The 27760-nt window shown below is 35.8% G+C and overlaps 3 protein-coding genes and 1 pseudogene across 8 annotated transcripts; all 4 read left to right on the top strand.

Annotated features, from left to right (window-relative positions):
• Positions 1–30: 30 nt before the first annotated feature.
• LOC117566648 (serine protease inhibitor 42Dd-like) lies at positions 31–6369 on the top strand. Of its 3 annotated transcripts, none has more exons than XM_052004107.1 (4): positions 31–145; positions 415–1346; positions 1407–1548; positions 1636–1871. In XM_052004107.1, exons 1-4 carry the CDS (start codon positions 91–93, stop codon positions 1758–1760), a joined length of 1254 nt encoding a protein of 417 aa, XP_051860067.1. In that variant the 5' UTR covers positions 31–90; the 3' UTR covers positions 1761–1871. The 3 variants fall into 3 exon arrangements, with proteins under 3 accessions (XP_051860067.1, XP_051860069.1, XP_051860068.1); XM_052004109.1 differs by lacking the exons at positions 415–1346; positions 1407–1548; positions 1636–1871 and adding exons at positions 4928–5859; positions 5920–6061; positions 6147–6369 and having other exon boundaries at positions 67–145; XM_052004108.1 differs by lacking the exons at positions 31–145; positions 415–1346; positions 1407–1548; positions 1636–1871 and adding exons at positions 4631–4749; positions 4928–5859; positions 5920–6061; positions 6147–6369.
• Positions 1867–20620, top strand: LOC117566649 (serine protease inhibitor 42Dd-like; annotated as a pseudogene).
• On the top strand, positions 10532–15522 carry LOC117566650 (uncharacterized). Its single transcript, XM_052005241.1, has 8 exons — positions 10532–10657; positions 11007–11953; positions 12018–12159; positions 12233–12339; positions 13665–13746; positions 14030–14946; positions 15013–15154; positions 15322–15522. The coding sequence occupies exons 1-8, from the start codon at positions 10600–10602 to the stop codon at positions 15456–15458; spliced, it is 2532 nt and encodes an 843-aa protein (XP_051861201.1). The 5' UTR covers positions 10532–10599; the 3' UTR covers positions 15459–15522.
• LOC117566651 (serine protease inhibitor 42Dd-like) lies at positions 18749–27760 on the top strand. Of its 4 annotated transcripts, none has more exons than XM_052004110.1 (4): positions 18749–18850; positions 25773–26674; positions 26742–26883; positions 27555–27760. In XM_052004110.1, the coding sequence occupies exons 1-4, from the start codon at positions 18817–18819 to the stop codon at positions 27689–27691; spliced, it is 1215 nt and encodes a 404-aa protein (XP_051860070.1). In that variant the 5' UTR covers positions 18749–18816; the 3' UTR covers positions 27692–27760. The 4 variants fall into 4 exon arrangements, with proteins under 4 accessions (XP_051860070.1, XP_051860073.1, XP_051860072.1 ...); XM_052004113.1 differs by lacking the exons at positions 25773–26674; positions 26742–26883; positions 27555–27760 and adding exons at positions 19130–20031; positions 20104–20245; positions 24319–24519 and having other exon boundaries at positions 18763–18850; XM_052004112.1 differs by lacking the exon at positions 18749–18850 and adding an exon at positions 22646–22725.

The following is a 27760-nucleotide window of genomic DNA, read 5'->3' as shown; positions in this document are numbered from 1 at the left end:
CATTGACAATTACTATAAATACTCGTATTATTCACTTTCTACGCAAAGTTAATTTTGCACTTGCAACTTGATTGTTTGAAGTTAGGCGTGATGGCGTTGGTAAACAGAAGGTTCAGTTTTCTCCACAAATTTCCGCAAATCGGTGGTAAGTAAATCAGAAAGAGCGAATTACAAAATTGCAAATTACTATAATAAATGTGAGAATCGAACAGAATAACGCATATCATTATATATTAGGAGCCAAAATGTTTAATAAGTTGAAGCTTGTGGAAAGTTTATATAAATAATCGGTCTTTATTTCCTCTAAACTTAACACCAAAAATAATTTGAAAAAAGAAAATGTAGCTTTAAGTCGCCATTGAGATTTAGGTAAATTCACACACTCATTTGTACATATGATTCTCTCTTGCACAGCCCGTATGACAAGCATGCTGCTCCTGATGCTGGTCCTATTTCAGGCGCCTCTGTATTTCGCCATAACAAGCCCAAATTGGAGTGGTATACCCGAATTCTCGCGTCGTTTGGCCATATTCTCTACCAATGTGTACACCACGCTGGTCGCGAAGAATGCCAATCAGAACATCATCTTCTCACCCTTCTCAATCCAAACCTGTGCAGCCATGGCCAGGATGGGGGCTAAAGGTAACACAGCTGCGCAATTGGATCGCGGTCTGAAACTAATTTCCAATAATAACGCGATGATTGCCGATAGTTTCCATAAAGTCCTTGCTACATACGAAAAAAGTAACGTTCTTCGTATTGCCAACAAGATCTACATCAAAACTGGGTATCAGCTGAGGGACGATTTCCGTTCACTAGTCTCCAAAAAGTTTCTATCTGCTGTCGAGCCTATAAACTTTGAAAACCAAAAATTGGCTGCAGACCAAATCAATTCCTGGGTCGCATTGCGAACTAACAACCTCATAAAAAATATAATTTCACCCAGTATATTAAATTCGGATACGCGATTGTTGTTGATCAATGCAATACACTTCAAAGGAAACTGGGTGCATCAATTCCCAGAGATTAACACCAGGAATCAACCTTTCTATTTGAACGATGCCAAAAGCATCAGGGTACCCATTATGACGATGACAAACCGTTTGAAATATGCAAACCTACGTGCTCTTGATGCCGCTGCATTGGAATTGCCCTATAAAGACTCTGACTTGTCTCTACTGATCGTGTTGCCTAATAGCAATACTGGTTTGCCACAGCTGGAGAGGAAACTTCTCCGCTTTCCGATTTCGCAGATCACGAAGGCCCTCCACTTTGGAGAATTGACTGTCCATCTGCCCAAGTTCAAAACCGAGTTCGATGTGGAGTTGACAGATACCTTCAAAAAGGTATCTATAGTTTTAACACTACTATTAACACTGACTTTAACTAATCTTTATGTGAAATAGTTGGGAATGACAGATATATTTACGCATAGGGCTGACTTTAGCAGAATGCTCAAAAGCCCAGAACGACTGCATGTGTCGAATATCATTCACAAGGCTTTTATCGAAGTGAATGAGAGAGGCACTGAGGCAGCTGCATTCACTGGTAAGTGTATCTTTGTTTCCCATTCAAGATTTAAGGAACGATTTTAAATTTATATATTCTCTCTCCCTCTCTCTCTCTTTTTAATAGCTTTAGGCCTAGAGGACAGAATGTTGAAGCCTACATTTAATGCCAACCATCCATTTAATTATTACATTGTCAAGGATCACAATATGGTGATATTTGCTGGAAAGCTAGTAAACCCAACAAAATAAAATGGTATATACATGAGAACTTTACTGTTGCGACTATTAACAAGATCATCTAATATAACATTTAAACGAATTTGAAAATTAAATATATTGAACATATTTTAGTAAAATGAATTTAATCAAAATTATAATTGAAAACAAAAACATTCTGCGAAAAACCGCGGCTTTAAAGACAGCCGAACAGACTAGAAGTAGCACAAAATTGGATCATATTGAGTGGCCATTGATAAAATGTATGCATTCACACATTCACTTACTTACTTCTCACTTGCATAGCCCATATGGCAAACATGCTGCTCCTATTACAGGCACCTCTAGCCTTCGCCCAAGACCAGTCCAGTATATTCTCGCGCTGCTTGGCCAAATTCTCCATCAATGTGTACACCAAACTAGTCGCGCAGAACTTCAATCAAAACATCATCTTCTCACCCTTCTCAATCCAAACTTGTGCGCTATGGCGCGTGCCAAAGGTAAAACAGCTGCTCAATTGGATCTCGGTCTTAAGCTGATTTTCAATAATGAAGCACAGATTGCCGAGAGTTTCCACAAAGTACTCGCTGCATACGAAACAAGTAAGAAAGCTACAGTCGAGTGTGCTACCCATTTGAATAAAAGCAAAATATTGTGGTAATAACCTCAAAATATTGAAAAGAAATATGCATTATTCTCGATCTTGATTTGAACTCGAGTTAAAAAAAAAGTTTGTACCCCGAGCGGGGTCGAACCTGAGTACCCCGGTTACCACAACACACATATGCTTGCACCCTACCAATAGAGCTATCGCAGTGCCTCTATACATATAGATACAAATATAGAGGCGAGCATGTATATACGTATACGCATACATACAATACATACATAGAAGGCGTTTTCGCCCATACAAAACTATTTCTTTAATAAATTAAATAATTTTTATCTCATCGCAACCAAATTTTCAGAAATCACAAATAGCATTGTTATTATTGTATATACTCTTGTTATTATTGATTTGCGGGAGCGGAAGTGGGCGTGGCAAAATTTTGAAACAAAATTGATCTGCGTGCGTCTCTGAGATCTAGGTATTCATACGGACTGACGTACATGGCTAACATATATAGTCTCGGTTGTTGACGCTGATCAAGAATATATAATATAATATATACTTTATAGGGTCGGAGATGCCTCCTTCTACCGGTTACATACATTTCCTGCCGGCACAAAGTTATAATACCCTTCTAAAAGTAGCATTCTTCACATTGCCAACAAGATCTACATAAAAGCTGGCTATCAGCTAAGGGATAAGTTCAGTTTAATAATTTTCAAAAAGTTTATATCTGCTGTCGAGCCCATAGACTTTAATATCGACCAACAACCTCACAAAAGATATAGTTCTATCAAATACATTGAATGGAGATACGAAATTGGTTTTGATCAATGCAATACACTTTAAAGAAAACTGGGTGCATCAATTCTCAGAAAAAGATACCAGAAATGAACCTTTCTATTTGAACACTGTCAAAAGCATCGATGAACCCATGATGAACTTGGTAGAGCGTTTGAGGTATGCAACACTCTATAACCTTGATGCCACTGCACTTGAATTGCCCTACAAAGACTCGGGCTGGTCTCTGCTGATTTTGTTGCCTAATAGGAAGACTGATTTGCCACAACTGGAGAGGAAGCTTCGCATAACTCCGCTTAGCTAGATTACGGAAAAACTATACTCGACTGACGTAATTATCAAACTTCCAAAGTTCAAGTCCGAATATGAGGCGGAGTTGAAAAATACTTTTGGGCAGGTGTATTTAATTTAAAGACTTCTACTAACAATGAATATAACTAATCCTTATGTGAAACTACCAATAGCTGGTAATGTCCGAAATGTTCTCGAATAAGGCTGATTTTACCAGAATGATCACAAGTCCGGAGCAGTTAAAAGTGTCGAAAATCATTCACAAGGCTGTTATCGACGTGAATGAAAGGGGCACTGAGGCAGCTGCAGCCACATGTATGTTTAAAAATTTTCCCAGTTCCCCAGCATATTAAATATATTTTCCAAAGTACATTAAAATTACTATATAAAATAAATGGTGAATAGAACAACATTGACTAATACAAAATTCACACATTTATGTATATATGAATATACGCTACCCATAGGGTGGAATTGTACAACTTTGTATGTATGTAACATCCAGAAGAAACCAGCTGTGACACCATAAAGTTTAAACATTCTTGATCAGCGTCAACAGCCGAGTCGATATAGCCATGTGCCCGCCCGTTCATATGAAACACTGAATCTCAGAATCTATAAAAGTATAATAACTACAGTTGCAATCAGATTTGTAAAACGTTCCTAGTTGCTTTGGTTGACCATCTGGAATATTTTGTACTCTATGGTACATTTTAAATGTGGTATTATCTCTCTATACGCAAATATATATATACTTTAGTACTTTTTTCTGTATATTAATAGTTAGCGGGTATCTCACAGTCGAGAATACTTAATTGTAGCTTTCTTACTTGTTTTGATCTGCGTCTATTCATCTGACTGAACACCTAGAGCTCAGAGACTATAAGAAAAAGAGACTGCGCTCTAAAATATTTTCTTTTTAAACACACTTGTGAAGTTCAAAAATAAATATTTTATAATGCTACAAAATTAACAATTATCACATTTTATTTAATTGTCCACACTTCAATTATATAACGTATCAGCTTATAAAGCTGATCAAGAAAATTTATATGTATACCTATTTCCTTTATAAATGTACTTTCACACAAATATATTACTAATAAAGCGAGAATAATCCTACGATCGAAAATAGCGAGTCTAATTCCGTTAAAAATCACTAATTACCAAAACGACATTGACAATTACTATAAATACTCGTATTATTCACTTTGAACGGAGAGTTAATTTTGCACTTGCAACTTGATTGTTTGAAGTTAGGCGTGATGGCGTTGGTAAAAAGAAAGTTCAGTTTTCTCCACAAACTTCCGCAAATCGGTGGTAAGCGAGAATCGAACACAGTAACGCATAAAATGATATATTAGGAGCCAAAATGTTGAATAAGTTGAAACTTATGGAAAGTTTATATAAATAATCCGTCTTTATTTTCTCTAAACTTTAACACCATTGAGATTTAGGTAAATTCACACACTCAATTATATGATTCTCTCTTGCACAGCCCGTATGATAAGCATGCTGCTCCTGATGCTGGTTCTATTTCAGGCGCCTCTGTACTTCGCCCAATCAAGCTCAGATAGGAGTAGTATAGCTGAATTCTCGCGTCGTTTGGCCATATTCTCTACCAATGTGTACACCACGCTGGTCGCGAAGAATGCCAATCAGAACATCATCTTCTCACCCTTCTCAATCCAAACCTGTGCAGCCATGGCCAGGATGGGGGCTAAAGGTAACACAGCTGCTCAATTGGATCGCGGTCTGAAACTGATTTCCAATAATAACGCGAAGATTGCCGATAGTTTTCACAAAGTGCTTGCTACATACGAAAAAAGTAGCATTCTTCACATTGCCAACAAGATCTACATCAAGACTGGGTATCAGCTGAGGGATGAGTTCAGTTCACTAGTCTCCAAAAAGTTTCTATCTGCTGTCGAGCCTATAAACTTCGAAAACCAAAAATTGGCTGCAGACCAAATCAATTCCTGGGTCGCATTGCGAACTAACAACCTCATAAAAAATATAGTTTCACCCAGTATATTAAGTTCGGATACGCGATTGTTGTTGATCAATGCAATACACTTCAAAGGAAACTGGGTGCATCAATTCTCAGAAAAATCCACCAGGAGTCTACCTTTCTATTTGAACGATGCCGAAAGCATCAGGGTACCCATTATGAGGATGACAAACCGTTTGAAATATGCAAAACTACCTGCTCTTGATGCCGCTGCATTGGAATTGCCCTATAAAGACTCTGACTTGTCTCTTCTGATCGTGTTGCCTAATAGCAATACTGGTTTGCCACAGCTGGAGAGGAAACTTCTCGACTTTCCGATTTCGCAGATCACGAAGGCCCTCCACTTTGAAAAAGTGATTGTCCATCTGCCCAAGTTCAAAACCGAGTTCGATGTGGAGTTGACAGATACCTTCAAGAAGGTATCTATAGTTTTAACACTACTATTAACACTGACCTTAACTAATCTTTATGTGAAATAGTTGGGAATGACAGATATATTTACGCATAGGGCTGACTTTAGCAGAATGCTCAAAAGCCCCGAACGACTGCATGTGTCGAATATCATTCACAAGGCTTTTATCGAAGTGAATGAGATAGGCACTGAGGCAGCTGCAGTCACTGGTAAGTGTATCTTTGTTTTCCATTTAGGTTTTAAGGAACGATTTTAAATTTATATATTTTTTCTCTCTCTCTCTCATTTTAATAGTTATGGGCGTGGGCGTCAAAAGTGTAAAGCCTGGATTTATTGCAAACCATCCATTTAATTATTACATTGTCAAGGATCACAATATGGTGATATTTGCTGGAAGGCTAATAAACCCAACAAAATAAAATGTAAAATATACATGAGAACTTTACTGTTGCGACTATTAATAAGCTCATCTAATATAACAATTAAAAGAATTTGAAAATTAAACGTATTGAACACATTTTGGTAAAATTAAATTAATCAAAACTGTAATTGAGTACCTAAGCCATTATCTTGGGTTCACAGCTCAAAGGAACAAATATTACTGGTAGATAAAATCAAGAACGAGTCGAAAATGCTTTTCAATAATCGCCATATAGGCATTTCCAGAAAAAGGTTCAGTTAAAAACATTTAATTAAATGAATTTCAAATATGTTTGTATATATTTCATGCAATGCTGATAATGTTATATTTTTTTTTTTTTTGTGGATATACATATATTCCATATATAATCTTATATTTCATGAAATAGACAAAAGTATTTCATTTAATGAAGCAGGTGGTTTTGATTTACTATATGTTTAATCACTACTTTACACTCGGAATTTGTGTAAGGTACCGTTATCCCTAAGCAAAAAAAAAAACACATTTGAAAGCAACTGTAGCTAACTATTTTCATCAAAAGCAAAACACTTTTCGATTTGTGTGTTCAGAAGGAGACATGACAAAATAGTGCTATCGAAAGGTTCTTTCTATCTCTTATAGTCTCTGAGATCCAGGGTTTCATACGGACAGACGCATAAACTAAGGTAACGAGTATAATCATAGAGGATGTTCACGACACAATTTTATATGGTATAAAACGGTTGGTGCATTCGGATTTTAATTGGATAGGTACATTTTGTTATATAATATTTTGAATCTAACAGTAAATCGATCTACGAAATATGGATATATTCAGCTGTAGGTTTTGTTTCTTGTGGAAGTCAGAATAGCTTAGTATTAACGTATTACAGAATGCGGAGAAATTACGGATGTCAAAAATTATTCACAATAGTGTTATTGATGTCAATTTTGATGGCGCAAAAGCATCTGCAGCCCACGATAATTTCGAAATGAATCCAAATAAAATAAAATGTTTTATATCTCAAGCCTACGCTTTTCAATATTTATTTGGAAAAAATATATCTCGGGTCACCTTATAAAGCTGACCAAGAATTTCTAAATGTTTGCCTGTTTATTTTATAAATTAATGTAATGTAGTGAGAATAATCCGGAATTCGGGATAATTCCCTGTATAATTCCGTTAAATGTCGCTTGATTAGCAGAACAGCATTCACAATTAATATAAGTACTCGTATTATTCACATTCTATCCAAAGTTATTCTTTCACTTGTTGAAGCAGCTTGAGTATTTCGAGTAAGATTTGATAAAAAATAAATTATTTTGTAAGTAAATCACAAATATTCAAATAGAAACAATTACAATTATTAAGATTTAATGATAATATAAAATTACATAATTGAGAAGTTAATATCTCTAGTAAGTGGAGTATTGAATATGCTCTACTTATAATAATTGAAGTGTGTCGATAATTTATATGTAAATTATTTGCATTTAAAAACAAAACAAAAACATTTTACAAAAAACCGCGGCTTTAAAGACAGTCGAGGAGAGAAGAACAGAAGTATTACAAAATGTGGTCATATTGAATGGCCATTGAGACATAGATAAATTAATGCATTCACACATTAATTTATTTGATTCTCACTTGCACAGCCCTTATGGCAAACATGCTGCTCCTATTACAGGCACCTCTAGCCTTCGCCCAAGACCAGTCCAGTATATTCTCGCGTCGTTTGGCCATATTCTCTACCAACGTGTACACCACGCTGGTCGCGAAGAACTCCAATCAAAGCATCATCTTCTCACCTTTCCCAATCCAAACCTGTGCAGCTATGGCGCACATGGGTGCCAAAGGTAAAACAGCTGCTCAATTGGATCGCGGTCTTAAGCTGATTTCCAATAATGAAGCACAGATTGCCGAGAGTTTCCACAAAGTACTCGCTGCATACGAAAAAAGTAGCATTCTTCACATTGCCAACAAAATCTACATCAAGACTGGGTATCAGCTGAGCAATAAGTTCAGTTCAATAATTTTCAAAAAGTTTTTATCTGCTATCGAGCCCAAAGATTTTACTCAGAATGTAAGTGCTGCAGACCAAATTAATTCCTGGGTCGCACTGCGAACCAACAACCTCATAAAAGATATAGTTCCACCCAGTATATTGGGTGCGGATACGCGATTGTTGTTGATCAATGCAATAGAAAGGTTTCAAAGGAAACTGGGTGCATCAATTCTCAGAAAAAGACACCAGAAATGAACCTTTCTATTTAAACACTGTCAAAAGCATCGATGTGCCCATGATGAACTTGGTAAAGCGTTTGAGATATGCAACACTCTATAACCTTGATGCCACTGCACTGGAATTGCCCTACAAAGACTCGGACTTGTCCCTGCTGATTTTGTTGCCTAATAGGAAGACAGGTTTGCCATAACTGGAGAGGAGGCTTCACATTACTCCGCTTAACCAGATTACGGAAAACTTTACTCGACTGACGTAATTATCAAACTTCCAAAGTTCAAGTCCGAGTACGAGGTGGAGTTGAAAAACACTTTTGAGAAGGTACATTTACTTTGAAGACTTCTACTAACAATGAATATAACTAATCTTTATGTGAAACTACCAATAGCTGGGAATGTCCGAAATGTTCTCCAATAATGCTGATTTTAGCAGAATGATCACAAGTCCGGAGCAATTAAAAGTGTCGAAAATCATACACAAGGCTGTTATCGACGTGAATGGGCACTGAGGCAGCTGCAGCCACAGGTAAGTTTAAAGGTTTTGTTTCTATATATGTAATTGCACCACATCCTCGTGTTACATGCAGAAATTGCATATTATTTTTTGTTTTTACTTTGTTCTCAATTCCCAGTCTGCTAAGCAATATTTAAGTTCCCCAGCATATTTAATATATTATCCAAAGTACATCAAAATTACTATATTAAATAAACATTTTTCATGTTTCAAACTCCTTTCAAAACACTTGATCAAAACGTATAATCTAACCATTTTGTTTCGTTTCTATCTCTTATTTTAACAGTAATAAACATTTATAGCAGAGCTGCCAAGCACCCACAGGAGCACAAGAGATTCTACGCATATCATCCATTTAACTACTATATCATCAATAAGTAGACCATTGTGCTCTTTGCTGGGAAGTTAATAAACCCTTAAAATAAGAGGGAATCTATTTCATAATGTATTTGTCTATTAGTTAAAACAATTTAGAAACCTTTAATTTATAAAATTTTACTTATGACGTATATAAACATCTAATTTAGTGCCAAATCAATTTAATTTTACTCGCTCTAATTGTAGTGTGTAATTAAAATTCTGTATGAAAATGAAATACAATGGTTTCTATTTCAGAGTTTCTATGAGCCTTTAATTGTATTATGCATGCATGTTTAAAGCAAACCGTAAACTTTAAATAAACGTGTCTAATCCCTAAAAGTCAAAGGTGACCAGAACAACATAATACAAAATTTCCACTTTTATATACGCTACCCATAACATAGAATTGTATAATAACTTTGTGCCAACGGGAAATGTATGGTACAACCAGAAGGAGGCACCTTCGTCCACATAAAGATTATATATTTTTGATCAGCGGCTGGCTGTCTGGCCGTATGATCATTTAGAGCTCAGAGACTAAATGGCTGTAATTTTTCGACATCAACGGTTGTTAATCGACAAAAAAAAAATCGAATTTTATGTATCTACAATTAAAACTACTAACTTGATTTCTGAAAATTGCTTGCGATCAGATAAAAATTAATTTCTATTATATTTGCTTAGTAGTTTTAATGTGTCTTAACATCAATACCGCATTGTTTTGTTTGTTGTAATCGCAATAGTGCATTATTGCATGAAGAATAAACTTAACTTATGTCAATGAGAATGAAGCAGCTTCAGCTGCAGCCTCCCGAAAGTATGGAATGAATCCAATAAATTATATGATTTATGTTAAAATATTTATTTTTAAAAATATGCTTGCGAAGTTTTCAATGAAATATTTATTAATATGCTAAAAATGTAACATTAGCACATAATATCTATGAAGTTATCCTCACTTAAAATATATATAGTCTCAGCTGATGAAGCTGAGCAAGAATTTAAATATGAATGCCGGTTTGTTTGTTTAAATGTACTCAAGCACAATTGTGTAGTGCATTAGTGTATCATGAATAATTCTCAGTTTGAAAATGGCGAGTCTAATTCCGTTGAAAATCACCAATTATGAGAACAACATTGACGAGCACTATAAATACTCGTAGTATTTACCTTCTACGGAAAGTTAATTTGGTACTTCTTGAATCAACTGAAGTATTTGGTGTTAGAGGTGATGGCGTTGATAAAAAAAGAGTTATTCAGTTATATTTGTAAATTTCCGCAAATCGGTGGTAAGTAACTCACAAATACATGAGACACAAAAAGCGAGAGAAATTAAAATTTTTTCAAGTAAAAGCGAGAATCGAACGGAATCACACATCATAATATCAAATGAAATTTTAACATTAAATTTAATAGGTGTTATCGTACTATTTTCTTCCTGCTGTACTGATTCGATACTTAATAAAGAAGCTAATTATTTAAAAAAAAAATTAAATAGGAAAAACAATCGCAAGCAAATAGATTATTAAATACAATACGTAAAATAGAACCGTGTGTTATATTTATATAAAGAATAATAATTTCCCATACTTCAATTAATGCATCACACATTCATTTACTTGATTCTCCCTTGCACAGCCCGTGTGACAAACATGCTGCTCCTGATCCTGTTCCTATTACAGGCCCCTCTGCACTTCGCCCAAGACCAGTCTACTCCAGACAGCACAAAAACCATAAATATGGTTGATTTCTCGCGCGGCTTGGCCAAATTCTCCTTCCGAGTGTACAACCAACTGATCAAGAGGAAACCCAATCAGAACATCATTTTCTCGCCCTTGTCAATTCGAACAGGCGGAGCCATGATTCGGATGGGAGCCAAAGGAATTACAAGAGGGAATTTAGATAACGGCCTTGTACTTGTTTACAAAAAAGAAGCAGAGATTCCCGAGAGTTTTCACAATGTGCTCGAAGCTTACAAGACCAGTAGCATTCTGCGTTTTGCCAACAGGATCTATATCAAGGCTGGCTATGAGCTGAAGGATGAGTTCAGTTCAATAATGTCCAAACAGTTTCTATCCGATGTCAAGTCCATAGACTTTGACAAGAATGTCGAGGCTGCAAACCAAATTAATTACTGGGTCTCACTGCGAACCAACAACCAGATAAAAGATATAGTTCCACCAAGTACATTGAATGGGGATACGCAATTGGTGTTGATCAATGCGATGTCCTTCAAAGGAAACTGGGTGCATCAATTCTCAGAAAATCACACCAGAAATGAAGCTTTCTATTTGAGCGATTCCAGCGGCATCAGGGTACCTACGATGAACATGCTAAAGCGTTTGAAATATGCAGAACTATCTGCACTTGATGCCACTGCACTGGAATTGCCCTACAAAGACTCGGACTTGTCCCTACTGATCGTGTTGCCTAATAGCAATACTGGTTTACCACAGCTGGAGAAGAAACTTTCCAATACAACGTTTTCTCAAGTTACGGAAGCGCTCTACTCGACCGATGTAATTGTCAAACTGCCGAAGTTCAAGGCCGAATTCGATATAGAGTTGACAGAAACCTTCAAAAAGGTATGTATATTTTTTATTAACACTTCTACTAACAACGATCTTAACTAATCCTTATATAAAATAGCTATATATGAACGAAATATTTTCGGATAAGGCTGACTTAAGCAGAATAATCAAAGGCTCAGAAAAACTGAAAGTGTCGAAAATCATTCACAAGGCTGTTATCGAAGTGAATGAGAGGGGCACTGAGGCAGCTGAAGCCTCCGGTAAGTGTGAAGAATTAGCATTCACTTGGTTTCTCTCTTCTCACTTGGTTGTTTATCTCTATAATTTTAATAGGAATAGAAAAAGTTACCCATAAAACGACACGTATATTTAATGCCGACCATCCATTTAATTATTACATTGTCAAGGATCATAATTTGATAATATTTGCTGGAAAGCTTGTAAACCCAACAAAATAAAATGGTATACTTAAGAAGACTTCACTGTCAACAACAAGCTCTTGTAATATCTTTTAACATAACATTTAAGGAATTAAATATATTGAACACATTTTCAAATGGCACTGAATAAACAAAGGCAATGGGTTAGCTTACGATTATTAATTGAGAGCAACTAATATGCGGTTCAAAACCAGAACGCTTTATTTGAGAATGCTTTGCAAAAGACGTCGTGGTCAATCAGCAATGGAAATTTCCAGGAAAAGGTTCAGCGAATCGATATTATTTTTATTATATAATATTTTCTTACGATCGGAAAGAAAAGCCAGTTTGCTAATGCTTAAATACAATCTGAACATAACATATTTCATTATTATAATTAAATTTAAATTGACATTGTTACTGTAAATATTTCACAATCATATACAAACATAATATCTGTAAATGTTATTTATAAATTTAAAAAAAAATTATGTTTTTAGACTGCTTCGTTTCGCTGCTAGGATAGCTCGTATTTTTTTAGACCCGTAAAATATTTATATTCTTATTAACGTCAACCCCTGAGACGATATAGCATGTTCATTTATCCATCCAGTCAAAAAGACTGCAAGATACCCGGTTTTAATAAATCTTAATGCTACAATAACTAGTGCTATCGAAGAGCTCTATCTCATATCTATCCCTGAGATCCAGTTTTTCATACGGACAGACGCACAGACAAAAAGACAGACTGACATACGGATATGTCTATAAGCCAGTAGAACAATAGAAGTAGTTCAAGAAATAATTGTAAATGGTAAAATACCGCTGTTCAAGTATATTTATTACACCATGTTCCATGTGCGAAATAGAGCTTTCGGTATACTTAGTATTTCTTAGTATACTTAAACGATACACCACACTCTTTTGCTTTTATTGAAAATTAGTAGCGGTTGTCGCATAGTCGAGCATATACAAAGAACATTATCTTTCATTAAACTATCCTAGCTAATGTGTTAAACAATGCGGAGGCTTTTTTAATAACACGTTTCTGATGTTTTTAAAAAAACATTTTTGAAAATACTAAAAGTTTAATATTTATCACAATTTACCTAATTGTCCACACTTCAATTACGTATATAACGTATCAGGTAATAAAGCTGATTAGGAATTTATAAATGATTGCCCATTTGTTTTATTAATGGACCTAAACACAAATGTATTAGTATTGTAGCGAGAATAATCATTCGTTCGAAATTAGCGAGTCTAATTCCGTTAAAAATCACTAAATTCCAGAACAACATTGACGAATACTATAAATACTCGTATTATTCACTTTCTACGCAAAGTTAATTTTGTACTTGTGGAATCAACTTGAGTATTTGATGTTAGAGGTGATGGCGTTGATTTATAAACTTCCACAAATCAGTGGTAAGTAAAGAAATTTAAATTTATACAAATAAAAAAGCGAGATTCGGACAGAATCACAATTAGTGATATGAAATTATATTATCACAATTTAATGTGAAACAACAAACACAAGAAACAAAATTCTTTAGATAAACGATAATTATATACTACAAGTAGAACTGAGTGGACAATTTACATAAAGAATAATTATTACCAATAACGCACAGAATTTTGTCCTATTTATTTAAGACATAGATAAATTAATGCATTCTCAGACACATTTATTTTATTATCCCTTGCACAGCCCGTATGGCAAACATACTGCTCCTGTTGCTGGTCCTATTACAGGCTGCTCTGCCCTTCGCCCAAGACCAGTCCAGTATATTCTCGCGTGGCTTGGCTAAATTCTCCATCAACGTGTACACCAAGCTTGTAGCAGACAACCCCAATGACAACATCATTTTCTCACCATTCTCAATCCAAACCTGTGCAGCCATGGCGCGCTTAGGAGCCAGCGGCAGAACAGCAACCCAATTGGATCGCGGTCTGAATCTGATTTCCAATAATGCGATAGAGATTGCCGAGAGTTTCCACAATGTACTAACAGCATTCGAAAAAAGTAGCGTTCTTCGCATTGCCAACAAAATCTACATCAAGAGTGGCTATCAGCTGAGGGATGAGTTTAGTTCACTAATCTTCAAAAAGTTTCTATCCGGTGTCGAGCCTATAGACTTTACCCAAAATGAAAAGGCTGCACGTGCCATTAATTCCTGGGTGGAACAACGAACCGAAAACCTTATAAAAGATCTGATTTCACCAAGTGCATTGCCTCAAGATACGCAGTTGGTGTTGATCAATGCGGTACACTTTAAGGGAACCTGGGCCCATCAATTCCCAAAGATTGACACCAGAAATGAAAAGTTTTATTTGAACAATGACAATAGCATAGAAGTACCCATGATGAAATTGACGAAGAGATTCAGATATGCGGAACTAGATTTTCTTGATGCCACTGCACTGGAATTGCCCTACAAGGACTCGGACTGGTCCCTGCTGATTTTGTTGCCTAATAGGAAGACTGGTTTGCCACAACAGGAGAGGAAACTTCGCGGAACTCAACTTTCTCAAATTAGGGAAAAACTCTACTTGACCGACGTAATTGTGAAACTGCCAAAGTTCAAATCAGAATTCAAGGTGGAGTTGAAAAACACTTTTAAGCAGGTATATTTAATTTAAAGACTTCTACTAACAATGAATATAACTAATCTTTATGTGAAACTACAATAGCTGGGAATGTCCGAAATGTTCTCAGATAAGGCTGATTTTAGTAGAATGATCACAAGTCCGGAGCAGTTAATAGTGTCGAAAATCTTTCACAAGGCTGTTATCGACGTGAATGAAAGGGGCACTGAGGCAGCTGCAGCCACATGTAAGTTTAAAGGTTGTGTGTTGCATGTAGAAGTGGCAAGTTCTTTTTGGGTTTCTCTTTTTTTAATTTCTTTATGTTATTTTATCCTTTTTTTAAGGTACCTTTTATATATAATTTTGAAATTTGACTAACCATTTTTGCTTTGTTTCTGTCTTTCATTTTAACAGCAATTGTATTTATTCCTAAAATGGGTCACATAAAACCACTGAAGCCAAAAAAATTCAATGCAGATCATCCATTTAACTACTATATCATCAATAATCAAAGTACTGTGCTCTTTGCTGGAAAGCTACTTAATCCTTAAGGAAAAGGGAATTTATAATATTTAATCTGATTAATAAAAATAAACGCAATCTAAAAGCCTTCAATTTCTAATATTTGATTTATTATGTTGACATTATGTTGAAAGTAATGGGACTTCGTCGCAAACATTTTAAAGAATTAAAAAACCACAATAACCACAAACATCATTAGAAGCAAAGGCATTAGCTAAACGTTACATATGGAAAGAAATTGTGCCCTTTACGTAATTCAGTACCAAATCAATTTAATTTTATATACCCTTAATGATTTTTATCATAGTTGTTACATACCTTTACTTGCACTTTTTCATATAGGTTCAAAATGAATCGTAAATTTGAGTTAATTGTTTCTAATTTCCATTCAGAAAAACATTGACTCAGATGAAATGAATATGAAATTTTACATTTTGTAAACGCCAAGAGAAAATGTGACTAAAAGACAAACGGAGGCATCTCCGACTTCACAAAGTTAATTTTATTTTAGAATGGCAAGCGTAGTATTAAAAGTATTAAAGTATTAAGTAAGAAAGCTACAGTCGAGTGTGCTCGAGCATAAAAGCATTATATTTTGTTGTATATCTCAAAATATACCAAAAATACTAAGAAATATATCAAATGGTATATTTGGTATATCGATATAGTACCACATTCAAAATATACGATAGACGGCACAATATACCAGATTGGCAGCCAAAGCAACTAAGACCCCTAGTAAGTAGGCGTTTTTGCCCATACAAAATTATTTATTTAATACCTTCCACAATTTTTATCTGATCCCAATCAAACTTTCAGGACTCATAAATACTATAGTTATTATTGTATACGCCAAAACTCGCAGCTCTAGCTTTAAATTACGCTAGTTATTCGATTTTTTTGATTTGCGGGGGCGGGCGGGGGCGTGGCAAAAATTTTAAACAAACTTGATCTGCGTGCAAACATAACAAATGCTGTCGAATTATAGCTCTATCTCGTATAGTCTCTGAAATCTAGGTGTTCATACGGACAGATGGATAGGCAGACAGACGGACAGACAGACAGGCGGATATGACTAGATCGTCTCGGCTGTTGACGCTGATCAAGAATATATGTACTAAATACCATTCTAATGGTAGCAGCACTAACGCGGACAAAACGGACCTTATCCTCTTCACGAAGAGGTATAAGGTACCTGCGTGGTCCCCCCCTAAAATAGGCTGCACCATACTAAAGCCGAGCCTAGCAGTAAAATACCTAGGTGTGGTCCTGGACAGCAAACTGTCATAGAAGCTTATCGTGTTAGAAAGAAGAAGAAAGCCACCGGAGCCTTGTACATGGCGAAAAAGATGCTTAGTTGCATTTGGGGCCTATCTCCTAATCTAATGCGGTGGATATATGTACATCTCAGTTGTTCGCCCTATCCTCACCTATGGTGTTATAGTGTGGTGGCAGGCCACGGAAAAAAGGACGTACCTATCCATCATGGAAAGGACACAGCGTCAAGCGCTACTGTGTATCACAGGCGCTATCAGGTCGACGCCAACTAAAGCCCTCGAGGTAATAGCTGGCGTCGAACCGTTGAACCTATACGGATTGCCGCAACAGGCAATCTGGGTCTGTTAGGCTATGGTCACAGCGCCATTGGTAGAGAGACTAGTAGAGACTTGGACTATACTATCCCCCTTACCTGTACCGACCATATTAAAACAATATTCTTGGAACCGGACTAAAAACCTAAACCTCTTCACCGACGGGTCGAAGATGGATGATGGTGTCGGAGCGGCCGTATACTGTCCAGACCCGGTCTCCAAACATTCCTATAAACTCCCAGACCACTGCAGCATCTTCCAGGCGGAAGTTTTTGCCATTGGCAAGGCTGCCTAATTGGCTCGGGGTTTACAGCGTAATCATAACTCAATTAACAGCTTTGTTGACAGCCAGGCTGCAATAAGATCAATATACTCTGATGTGGTCAAGTCCAAAGTTGTCCTGGACAGCAGAAGAGCAATAGAGTCGCTGAACGCATCTGCGGTCGTGCGTATCTATTGGATCCCAAGCCACCAGGGCATCGATGGCAACGAGATCGCAGACTCTCTCGCCAAAGAGGGAGTGGGGCTCGATGTCGGTAATATGTGCAATGTTCCGATATCCCTGCGAACTCTAGGCAGAGAAATTGAGGTGCGCTCTAGACTTCAGTGGGACGCTAGCTGGCGCAATGCCAACTCGTGCAAAACTGCAAGGCTGATGTGTGCCTCTACTAAAAAACTTAACCAATTTCGTCATGCAGCTTTCAAGGAAAGACTGCAGACTAATGCTAGGCATTTTAACTGGTCACAGTCTGTCGGCTGTCCATGCTGTAAAGCTGGGTATCACGAACAGTGATCAGTGCAGGAAATGCAACGAGCCCGGGGTTAAGGAAACACTCGAGCATCTTCTCTGTAGATGCCCAGCGTTATCCCGACTCCGGTTGAAATACCTTAATTCGCCGTGCCACAACGATCTTCGGGACGTTTCACGGCTACCTCCTAGGATGCTGCTGGCTTTTGCCAAAAATGCATCCATAGGGGCAGCCGGTCCTACCTAAAACCTAAATACCATTCTACCCTATGGGTAGCGGGTACGAGTATAAAAACTATTATAACATCAGTCATTATGATAAGATGCTCAAGAAATAATTTGTATGTTCAAAAACGTCAATCTGGTTTATTTTGTTTAATGTCATTTTGTGACGAGCTTAACCAATGAATTAAATAGTGCGGAGCTGTTGCGGGTGTTAAAAATGATTCACAAAAGTGTTAGTCGTGTCACTGAAAACCAAACTTTCTTGCTTTTATTGAAAATCAGAATCGGTTGTTATACTTAGAAGAAGTTGAAGAATATTTTCTTGCGTTAAACTAACTTAAATGTGTTAAACAATGTGGAGCCGATACGAATAACAAAAATTATTCATCCTAGTCTTATTAATCTCAACAAGAAAGGCGGAGGCAGCTGCAGCAAAATAATGATTTATGTATCAAGGATGGGGTGTCAAATATTTATTTTTTTAAACACTATTCTGAAGATTTTAAATAAACATTTTTAAAAATGCGAAAAGTTTAATCTTATCACATTTTATCTAATTGGCCACACTTCAATTATACGATGAAACTGATTAGGAATTTATAAATGATTGCCTATTTGTTACATAAATAAACTTAAATACAAATGTATTAATATTGTAGCGAGAAAAATCGTACTACCGAAAATAGCGAGTCTAATTCCATTCAAAATCACTAATTACCAGAACAACATTGATGAATACTATAAATACTCGTATTATTCACTTTCTGCGCAAAGTTAATTTTGTACTTGTGAAATCAACTTGAGTATTTGGTGTTAGAAGTGATGGCGTTGATTTATAAACTTTCGCAAATCAGTGGTAAGTAAAGAAATTTAAATTTATATAAATAAAAGCGAGAATCGGACAGAATCACAATTAGTGATATGAAATTATATTATCACATTAAATTAAAAAGAAACAAAAATCTCTAGGAAAAGGATAATTATAACATATACTGTAAGTAGAACCAAGTGGACAATTTACATATAGAATAATTATTTCCAATAACGCACAGATTTTTGTCCTATTTAGTGGTCTTTAAGACATAGATAAATTAATGCATTCTCAGACTCATTTACTTGATTTTCCCTGGCACAGGTCATATAGCAAAAATGCTGCTCCTGATCCAGGCCCTATTACAAGCCCAAGACCAGTCCAGTATATTCTCGCGTGGCTTGGCTAAATTCTCCATCAACGTGTACACCAAGCTTGTAGCAGACAACCCCAATGACAACATCATTTTCTCACCATTCTCAATCCAAACTTGTGCAGCCATGGCGCGCTTGGGAGCCAGCGGCAGAACAGCAGCCCAATTGGATCGCGGTCTAAATCTGATTTCCAATAATGCGATAGAGATTGCCGAGAGTTTCCACAATGTACTAGCAGCATTCGAAAAAAGTAGCGTTCTTCGCATTGCCAACAAAATCTACATCAAGAGTGGCTATCAGCTGAGGGATGAGTTCAGTTCACTAATCTTCAAAAAGTTTCTATCCGGTGTCGAGCCTATAGACTTTACCCAAAATGAAAAGGCTGCACGTGCCATTAATTCCTGGGTGGAACAACGAACCGAAAACCTTATAAAAGATCTGATTTCACCAAGTGCTTTGGATGAAAATACGCAATTGGTGTTAATCAATGTAGTACACTTTAAGGGAACCTGGGCTCGTCAATTCCTAGAGTTTGACACCAGAAATGAAAATTTCTATTTGAACAATGACAATAGCATCAAAGTACCCATAATGATAATGACGGAGAGATTCAGATATGCGAAACTAGATTTTCTTGATGCCACTGCACTGGAATTGCCCTACGAAGACTCGAACTGGTCCCTGCTAATTTTGTTGCCTAATAGGAAGACTGGTTTGCCACATCTGGAGAGAAAACTTCGCGGAACTCAGCTTTCTCAAATTAGAGAAAAACTCTACTTGACCGAAGTAACTGTGAAACTGCCAAAGTTCAAATCTGAATTCAAGGTGGAGTTGAAAAACACTTTTGAGCAGGTATATTTAATTTAAAGACTTATAGTATACTAACAATGAATATAACTAATCTTTATGTGAAACTATCAATAGCTGGGAATGTCCGAAATGTTCTCGAATAATGCTGATTTTAGCAGAATGATCACAAGTCCGGAACAGTTAAAAGTGTCGAAAATCTTTCACAAGGCTGTTATCGACGTCAATGAAAGGGGCACTGAGGCAGCTGCAGCCACAGGTAAGTTTAAAGGTTTTGTGTTTCAAGTGGCATGTTCTTTTGGATTTCACTTTTTTCCATTTCTATATGTTATTTAATGTTTTTTAAGTTAATCCTTTCCCAGTACGTTTTATATATAATTTTAAAATTTGTCTAACCATTTTTGTTTTGTTTCTGTCTTTCATCTCAACAGATATTTCATCTATAGTTCTCTCAAGTACCAGAAAACCGCGGGCGAAAAAATTCTATGCAGACCATCCATTTAACTACTATATCATCAATAAACAGAGTACTGTGCTCTTTGCTGGAAAGCTACTTAATCCTTAAATGAAAAGGAAATTTATAATATTTAATCTGATTAATATCAATAAACGCAATCTATGTAAAAGCCTTCAATTCCTAATATTTGATTCATTATGTTGACATTATGTTGATAGTAATGGGACTTCGTCGCAAACATTTTAAAGAATTCAAAAACAACAATAACCGTAAACATCATTAAAAGCAAAGGCATTAGCTAAACGTTACATATGGAAAAAAAACTGCGCCTTTTACGTAATTCAGTACCAAATCAATTTAATTTTATACACTCTTAATGATTTTTATCAAAGTTGTTACATAAATTACTTGTACTTTTCATATACAATAGGTTCAAAATGAACCGTAAATTTGAGTAATTTTTTTATAATTTCCTTTCAGAAAAACATTGACTTAGATGTATGTATATATATGAATATGAAATTTTCACATTTTGTAATCGCTATCCATAGTGTAGAATTGTATTATAACTTTGTGCCAAGAGGAAATATAACTAAAAGACAAACGGAGACATCTCCGACTTTATAAAGTGTTCACTATCAATGTTGTTGTTGCACACAAGTTAATTATACCCGTTACCCATAGGGTAGAAGGGTTATACAAAGTTATAACTTTGTGCCGGCAGGAAATGTATGTAACAGGTAGAACGAGGCATCACCGACCCTATAAAGTATATATATTCTTCATCAGCATCAACAGCCGATACGATCTAGCGATGTCCATCTGTCCGTCCGTCCGTATGAAACACTGGATCTCAGAGACTTTAAGAGATAGAACTCAAATTTTTTTCCGAAAGCATTTGTTATGTTTGCACGCAGATCAAGTTTGTTTCAAATTTTTGCCACGCTAGAGTTGCGAATTTTAGTATATACTATAATTACTATAGTAGTTATGATTCCTGACAATTTGGTTGCGATCAGATACAAATTGTGGAAGTTATTCAAGAAATACTTTTGTATGGGCAAAAACGCCTACTTACTAGTGCTCTTAGTTGCTTTGGCCGACAATCTAGTACATTGTGCCGTCTATGATATATTTTTAGTATTTTTTATTTTCGGTATGTTTTGAAAATAATACCGCAATATTTTGCCTTTATTAAAAATGTGTAGCGGGTATAACTTTCTTACTTGTTTTTTAATGGTATATACAATAATTACTATAGTAATTGTGGTGTGCGAGTTCGAATCCCGGTCGGTGGTGCTCGAGCTTAAATCCCGATCGAGAATACATGCATATATATATATTTTTTTAATATAATATTTTGAGATTATTACCGCAATATTTTGCTTTTATTCAAAATGGGTAGCGGGTATCTCACAGTCGAGCACACTCGACTGTAGGTTTCTCACTTGTTTTATTTTAAAATGGCCAGCGTAATATTAAATACTATTATAACATCAGTCACTTTGATTAGATGCTCAAGAAATAATGTTCAAAAACGTCCTCAATTACTCCGGTTTACAATCTGGTTTATTTTGTTTAATGTAACTTTGTGACTAGCTTAACCAATGAATAAAATAATGCGGAGCAGTTGCAGGTGTTAAAAATGATTCACAAAAGTGTTAGTCGTGTCACTGAAAACCAAACTCTTTTGCTTTTATTGAAAATCAGCAGCGGTAGTTGTAGTTAGATGAAGTTGAAGAATATTTTCTTGCGTTAAACTAACTTAAATGTGTTAAACAATGTGGAGCCGATACGGATGACAAAAATTATTCATCCTAGTCTTACTAATGTCAACAAGAAAGGTGGAGGCAGCTGCAGCAAAATAATGATTTATGTATCAAGGATGGGGTATCAAATATTTTTTTTTAAACACTATTCTGAAGATTTTAAACAAATATTTTTAAAAATGCGAAAAGTTTAATCTTATCGCATTTTATCTATTTGGCCACACTTCAATTATATAACGTATCAGCTGATGAAACTGATAAGGAATTTATAAATTTTTCATAAATGAACTTAAATACAAATGTATTAATATTGTAGCGAGAATAATCGTACCACCGAAAATAGCGAGTCTAATTCCGTTAAAAATCACTAATTACCAGAACAACATTGATGAATACTATAAATACTCGTATTTTTCACTTTCTACGCAAAGTTAATTTTGTACTTGTGGAATCAACTTGAGTATTTGGTGTTAGAGGTGATGGCGTTGATTTATAAACTTCCTCAAATCAGTGGTAAGTAACTTGCAAATACATTAGAAACAAAAATCTAGAGAAATTTAAATTAATACAAATAAAAGCGAGAATCGGACAGAATCACAATTAGTGATATGAAATTATATTATCACATTAAATTAAAAAGAAACTAAAATATCTAGGAAAAGGATAATTATATACTATAAGTAGAACCGTGTAGACAATTTACATAAAGAATTATTATTTCCAATTTGGTCCTATTTAGACATAGATAAATTAATGCATTCTCAGACACATTTATTTTATTATCCCTTGCACAGCCCGTATGGCAAACATACTGCTCCTGTTGCTGGTCCTATTACAGGCTGCTCTGCCCTTCGCCCAAGACCAGTCCAGTATATTCTCGCGTGGCTTGGCTAAATTCTCCATCAACGTGTACACCAAGCTTGTAGCAGACAACCCCAATGACAACATCATTTTCTCACCATTCTCAATCCAAACCTGTGCAGCCATGGCGCGCTTGGGAGCCAGCGGCAGAACAGCAACCCAATTGGATCGCGGTCTGAATCTGATTTCCAATAATGCGATAGAGATTGCCGAGAGTTTCCACAATGTACTAGCAGCATTCGAAAAAAGTAGCGTTCTTCGCATTGCCAACAAAATCTACATCAAGAGTGGCTATCAGCTGAGGGATGAGTTTAGTTCACTAATCTTCAAAAAGTTTCTATCCGGTGTCGAGCCAATAGACTTTACCCAAAATGAAAAGGCTGCACGTGACATTAATTCCTGGGTGGAACAACGAACCGAAAACCTTATAAAAGATCTGATTTCACCAAGTGCTTTGCCTCAAGATACGCAATTGGTGTTGATCAATGCGGTACACTTTAAGGGAACCTGGGCCCATCAATTCCCAAAGATTGACACCAGAAATGAAAAGTTTTATTTGAACAATGAGAATAGCATAGAAGTACCGATGATGAAATTGACGAAGAGATTCCGATATGCGGAACTAGATTTTCTTGATGCCACTGCACTGGAATTGCCCTACAAGGACTCAGACTGGTCCCTGCTGATTTTGTTGCCTAATAGGAAGACTGGTTTGCCACAACTGGAGAGGAAACTTCGCAGAACTCAGCTTTCCCAAATTAGGAAAGAACTTTACTCGACCGACGTAATTGTGAAACTGCCAAAGTTCAAATCTGAATTCAAGGTGGAGTTGAAAAACACTTTTGAGCAGGTATATTTAATTTAAAGACTTATAGTATACTAACAATGAATATAACTAATCTTTATGTGAAACTATCAATAGCTGGGAATGTCCGAAATGTTCTCGGATAAGGCTAATTTTAGTAGAATGATCACAAGTCCGGAGCAGTTAAAAGTGTCGAAAATCTTTCACAAGGCTGTTATCGACGTGAATGAAAGGGGCACTGAGGCAGCTGCAGCCACATGTAAGTTTAAAGGTTGTGTGTTGCATGTAGAAGTGGCAAGTTCTTTTTGGGTTTCTCCTTTTTTCATTTCTTTATGTTATTTAATCCTTTTTTTAAGGTAATCCTTTCCCAGTACCTTTTATATATAATTTTGAAATTTGACTAACCATTTTTGTTTTGTTTCTGTCTTTCATTTCAACAGCAATTGTATTAATTCCTTTAATGGGTCACATAAAACCACTGAAGCCAAAAAAATTCAATGCAGATCATCCATTTAACTACTATATCATCAATAATCAAAGTACTGTGCTCTTTGCTGGAAAGCTACTTAATCCTTAAAAAAAAGGGAATTTATAATATTTAATCTGATTAATAAAAGTAAACGCAATCTAAGAGCCTTAAATTTCTAATATTTGATTTATTATGTTGACATTATGTTGAAAGTAATGGGACTTCGTCGCAAACATTTTAAAGAATTTAAAAACAATAACCACAAACATTATTAGAAGCAAAGGCATTAGCTAGATGTTACATATGGAAAGAAATTGTGTCCTTTACGTAATTCAGTACCAAATCAATTTAATTTTATACACTCTTAATGATTTTTATCAAAGTTGTTACATAAATTACTTGTACTTTTCATATAGGCTCAAAATAAACCGTAAATTTGAGTTAATTGTTTCTAATTCCCATTCAGAAAAACATTGACTTAGATGTATATACATGAATATGAAATTTTCACATTTTGTAATCGCTACCCATAGTGTAGAATTGTAGTATAACTTTGTCCATCTGTCCGTATGAACACCGAGATCTCAGAGACTATGAGAGATAGAGCTATAATTTTTTTTGTTGACTAAATTTGTTATGTTTGCACGCAGATCAAGTTTGTTTCATTAGTCTTATTAATGTCGCTAGTCTTCTTAATGTCAATAAGAAGGGCGGAGCAGGCAGCAAAATAGGGATTTCTGTATCAAATATTGATTGTTTTAAACACTCTTCTGAATATTTTAAATAAACATTTTTAAAAATCCGAAAAGTTTAATATTTATCACATTTTATCTAATTGGCCACATTTCAATTATATAACGTAACAGCTGATAAAGCTGATTAGGAATTTGTAAATGATTGCATATTTGTTTCATAAATGAACTTAAATACGAATGTATTAATATTGTAGCGAGAATAATCGTACCACCGAAAATAGCGAGTCTAATTCCGTTAAAAATCACTAATTACCAGAACAACATTGATGAATACTATAAATACTCGTATTATTCACTTTCTACGCAAAGTTAATTTTGTACTTGTGGAATCAACTTGAGTATTTGGTGTTAGAGGTGATGGCGTTGATTTATAAACTTTCGCAAATCAGTGGTAAGTAAAGAAATTTAAATTTATACAAATAAAAGCGAGAATCGGACAGATTCACAATTAGTGATATGAAATTATATTATCACATTAAATTAAAAAGAAACAAAAATCTCTATGAAAAGGATAATTATAACATATACTGTAAGTAGAACCAAGTGGACAATTTACATATAGAATAATTATTTCCAATAACGCACAGATTTTTGTCCTATTTAGTGGTCTTTAAGACATAGATAAATTAATGCATTCTCAGACTCATTTACTTGATTTTCCCGGGCACAGGCCATATTGCAAAAATGCTGCTCCTGATCCAGGCCCTATTACAAGCCCAAGACCAGTCCAGTATATTCTCGCGTGGCTTGGCTAAATTCTCCATCAACGTGTACACCAAGCTTGTAGCAGACAACCCCAATGACAACATCATTTTCTCACCATTCTCAATCCAAACTTGTGCAGCCATGGCGCGCTTGGGAGCCAGCGGCAGAACAGCAGCCCAATTGGATCGCGGTCTAAATCTGATTTCCAATAATGCGATAGAGATTGCCGAGAGTTTCCACAATGTACTAGCAGCATTCGAAAAAAGTAGCGTTCTTCGCATTGCCAACAAAATCTACATCAAGAGTGGCTATCAGCTGAGGGATGAGTTCAGTTCACTAATCTTCAAAAAGTTTCTATCCGGTGTCGAGCCTATAGACTTTACCCAAAATGAAAAGGCTGCACGTGACATTAATTCCTGGGTGGAACAACGAACCGAAAACCGTATAAAAGATCTGATTTCACCAAGTGCTTTGGATGAAGATACGCAATTGGTGTTGATCAATGCAGTACACTTTAAGGGAACCTGGGCCCATCAATTCCGAAAGATTAACACCAGAAATGAAAATTTCTATTTGAGCAATGACAATAGCATCAAAGTACCCATGATGAAATTGACGGAGAGTTTCAGATATGCGGAACTAGATTTTCTTGATGCCACTGCAGTGGAATTGCCCTACAAAGACTCGGACTGGTCCCTGCTGATTTTGTTGCCTAATAGGAAGACTGGTTTGCCACATCTGGAGAGGAAACTTCGCGGAACTCAACTTTCTCAAATTAGGGAAAAACTCTACTTGACCGAAGTAACTGTGAAACTGCCAAAGTTCAAATCAGAATTCAAGGTGGAGTTGAAAAACACTTTTGAGCAGGTATATTGAATTTAAAGACTTCTACTAACAATGAATATAACTAATCTTTATGTGAAACTATCAATAGCTGGGAATGTCCGAAATGTTCTCGGATAAGGCTGATTTTAGTAGAATGATCACAAGTCCGGAGCAGTTAAAAGTGTCGAAAATCTTTCACAAGGCTGTTATCGACGTGAATGAAAGGGGCACTGAGGCAGCTGCAGCCACAGGTAAGTTAAAAGGTTTTCCAGGTGCCCATAGGGTATCATAACTTTGTGCCTGCAGAAAATATATGTAGCAGGCAGAATGATACATCGTCGACCCTATTAAGTATATATATTCTTGATTACCATTTGTCCGTCCATCCATTTGTCCGTATAAGCACCTCGATATCCGAGACTATACGAGATGCAAATATATATTTTTTCGACTGCATGTTGTTTGCAAATCGACCACACAAATCGAAAAGTGTTATTTTGAAGCTAGGGCCACGATGGTATATCCCATAATAACTGCAGTACTTATAATTCTTGAAAATTAGGTAAAAATTTAAGTTATTGACGAAATTATTTTGTATGGGCCTTCGTAGCTTTGGCTGACAATCTCGTACAATCTATGGTTAATCTCGTTGTACTCTATGGTATATTTTGTATTAAGTACTAAATCAATATACCATATGGTAGATATTGGTATTTTTGTGTAATATTAATTTTGCAAACTTTAAAAATAATACCGCACTGTTTTGATTTCATTAAAAATGGGTATCTCACTGTCGATCACACTCGACTGTAGTTTTCTCACTTGTTAATCGTTTTTATGTTACTGCTAGTCCAACCCTTTTATATGGGTTTAAACCTTATCTAACCATTTATTTCGTTTCTATTTATTATTTATTTAAAAGCAATGATCGCCGAACTTGCGAGGTCTCGCATATTCCTACAGGAGCCGAAAAATTTCTACGCGGACCATCCATTTAACTACTATATCATCAATAATCAGAGTACTGTGCTTTTTGCTGGAAAGTTACTTAATCCTTAAATGCAAAGGGAATTTATAATGTTTAATCTGATTAATATCAATAAACGCAATCTTAAGTAAAACCTTCAA

Source organism: Drosophila albomicans, chromosome 3 (genome assembly GCF_009650485.2).
Source record: "Drosophila albomicans strain 15112-1751.03 chromosome 3, ASM965048v2, whole genome shotgun sequence".
NCBI classification, from domain to species: Eukaryota; Metazoa; Arthropoda; class Insecta; order Diptera; family Drosophilidae; genus Drosophila; species Drosophila albomicans.
This window is presented reverse-complemented; position numbering and strand designations above follow the sequence as displayed.

Coding starts and splice junctions, on each gene's coding strand:
- LOC117566648 (XM_052004109.1), top strand. CDS start 91: ATGGCGTTGGTAAACAGAAGGTTCAGTTTTCTCCACAAATTTCCGCAA. Junction 5,860..5,919: donor TGACAGATACCTTCAAGAAG/GTATCTATAGTT, acceptor TATGTGAAATAG/TTGGGAATGACAGATATATT. Junction 6,062..6,146: donor TGAGGCAGCTGCAGTCACTG/GTAAGTGTATCT, acceptor TCATTTTAATAG/TTATGGGCGTGGGCGTCAAA.
- LOC117566650 (XM_052005241.1), top strand. CDS start 10,600: ATGGCGTTGATAAAAAAAGAGTTATTCAGTTATATTTGTAAATTTCCG. Junction 12,160..12,232: donor TGAGGCAGCTGAAGCCTCCG/GTAAGTGTGAAG, acceptor TAATTTTAATAG/GAATAGAAAAAGTTACCCAT. Junction 12,340..13,664: donor TAATATTTGCTGGAAAGCTT/GTAAACCCAACA, acceptor TTCTACGCAAAG/TTAATTTTGTACTTGTGGAA.
- LOC117566651 (XM_052004110.1), top strand. CDS start 18,817: ATGGCGTTGATTTATAAACTTTCGCAAATCAGTG. Junction 18,851..25,772: donor TAAACTTTCGCAAATCAGTG/GTAAGTAAAGAA, acceptor TCCCGGGCACAG/GCCATATTGCAAAAATGCTG. Junction 26,884..27,554: donor TGAGGCAGCTGCAGCCACAG/GTAAGTTAAAAG, acceptor TTTATTTAAAAG/CAATGATCGCCGAACTTGCG.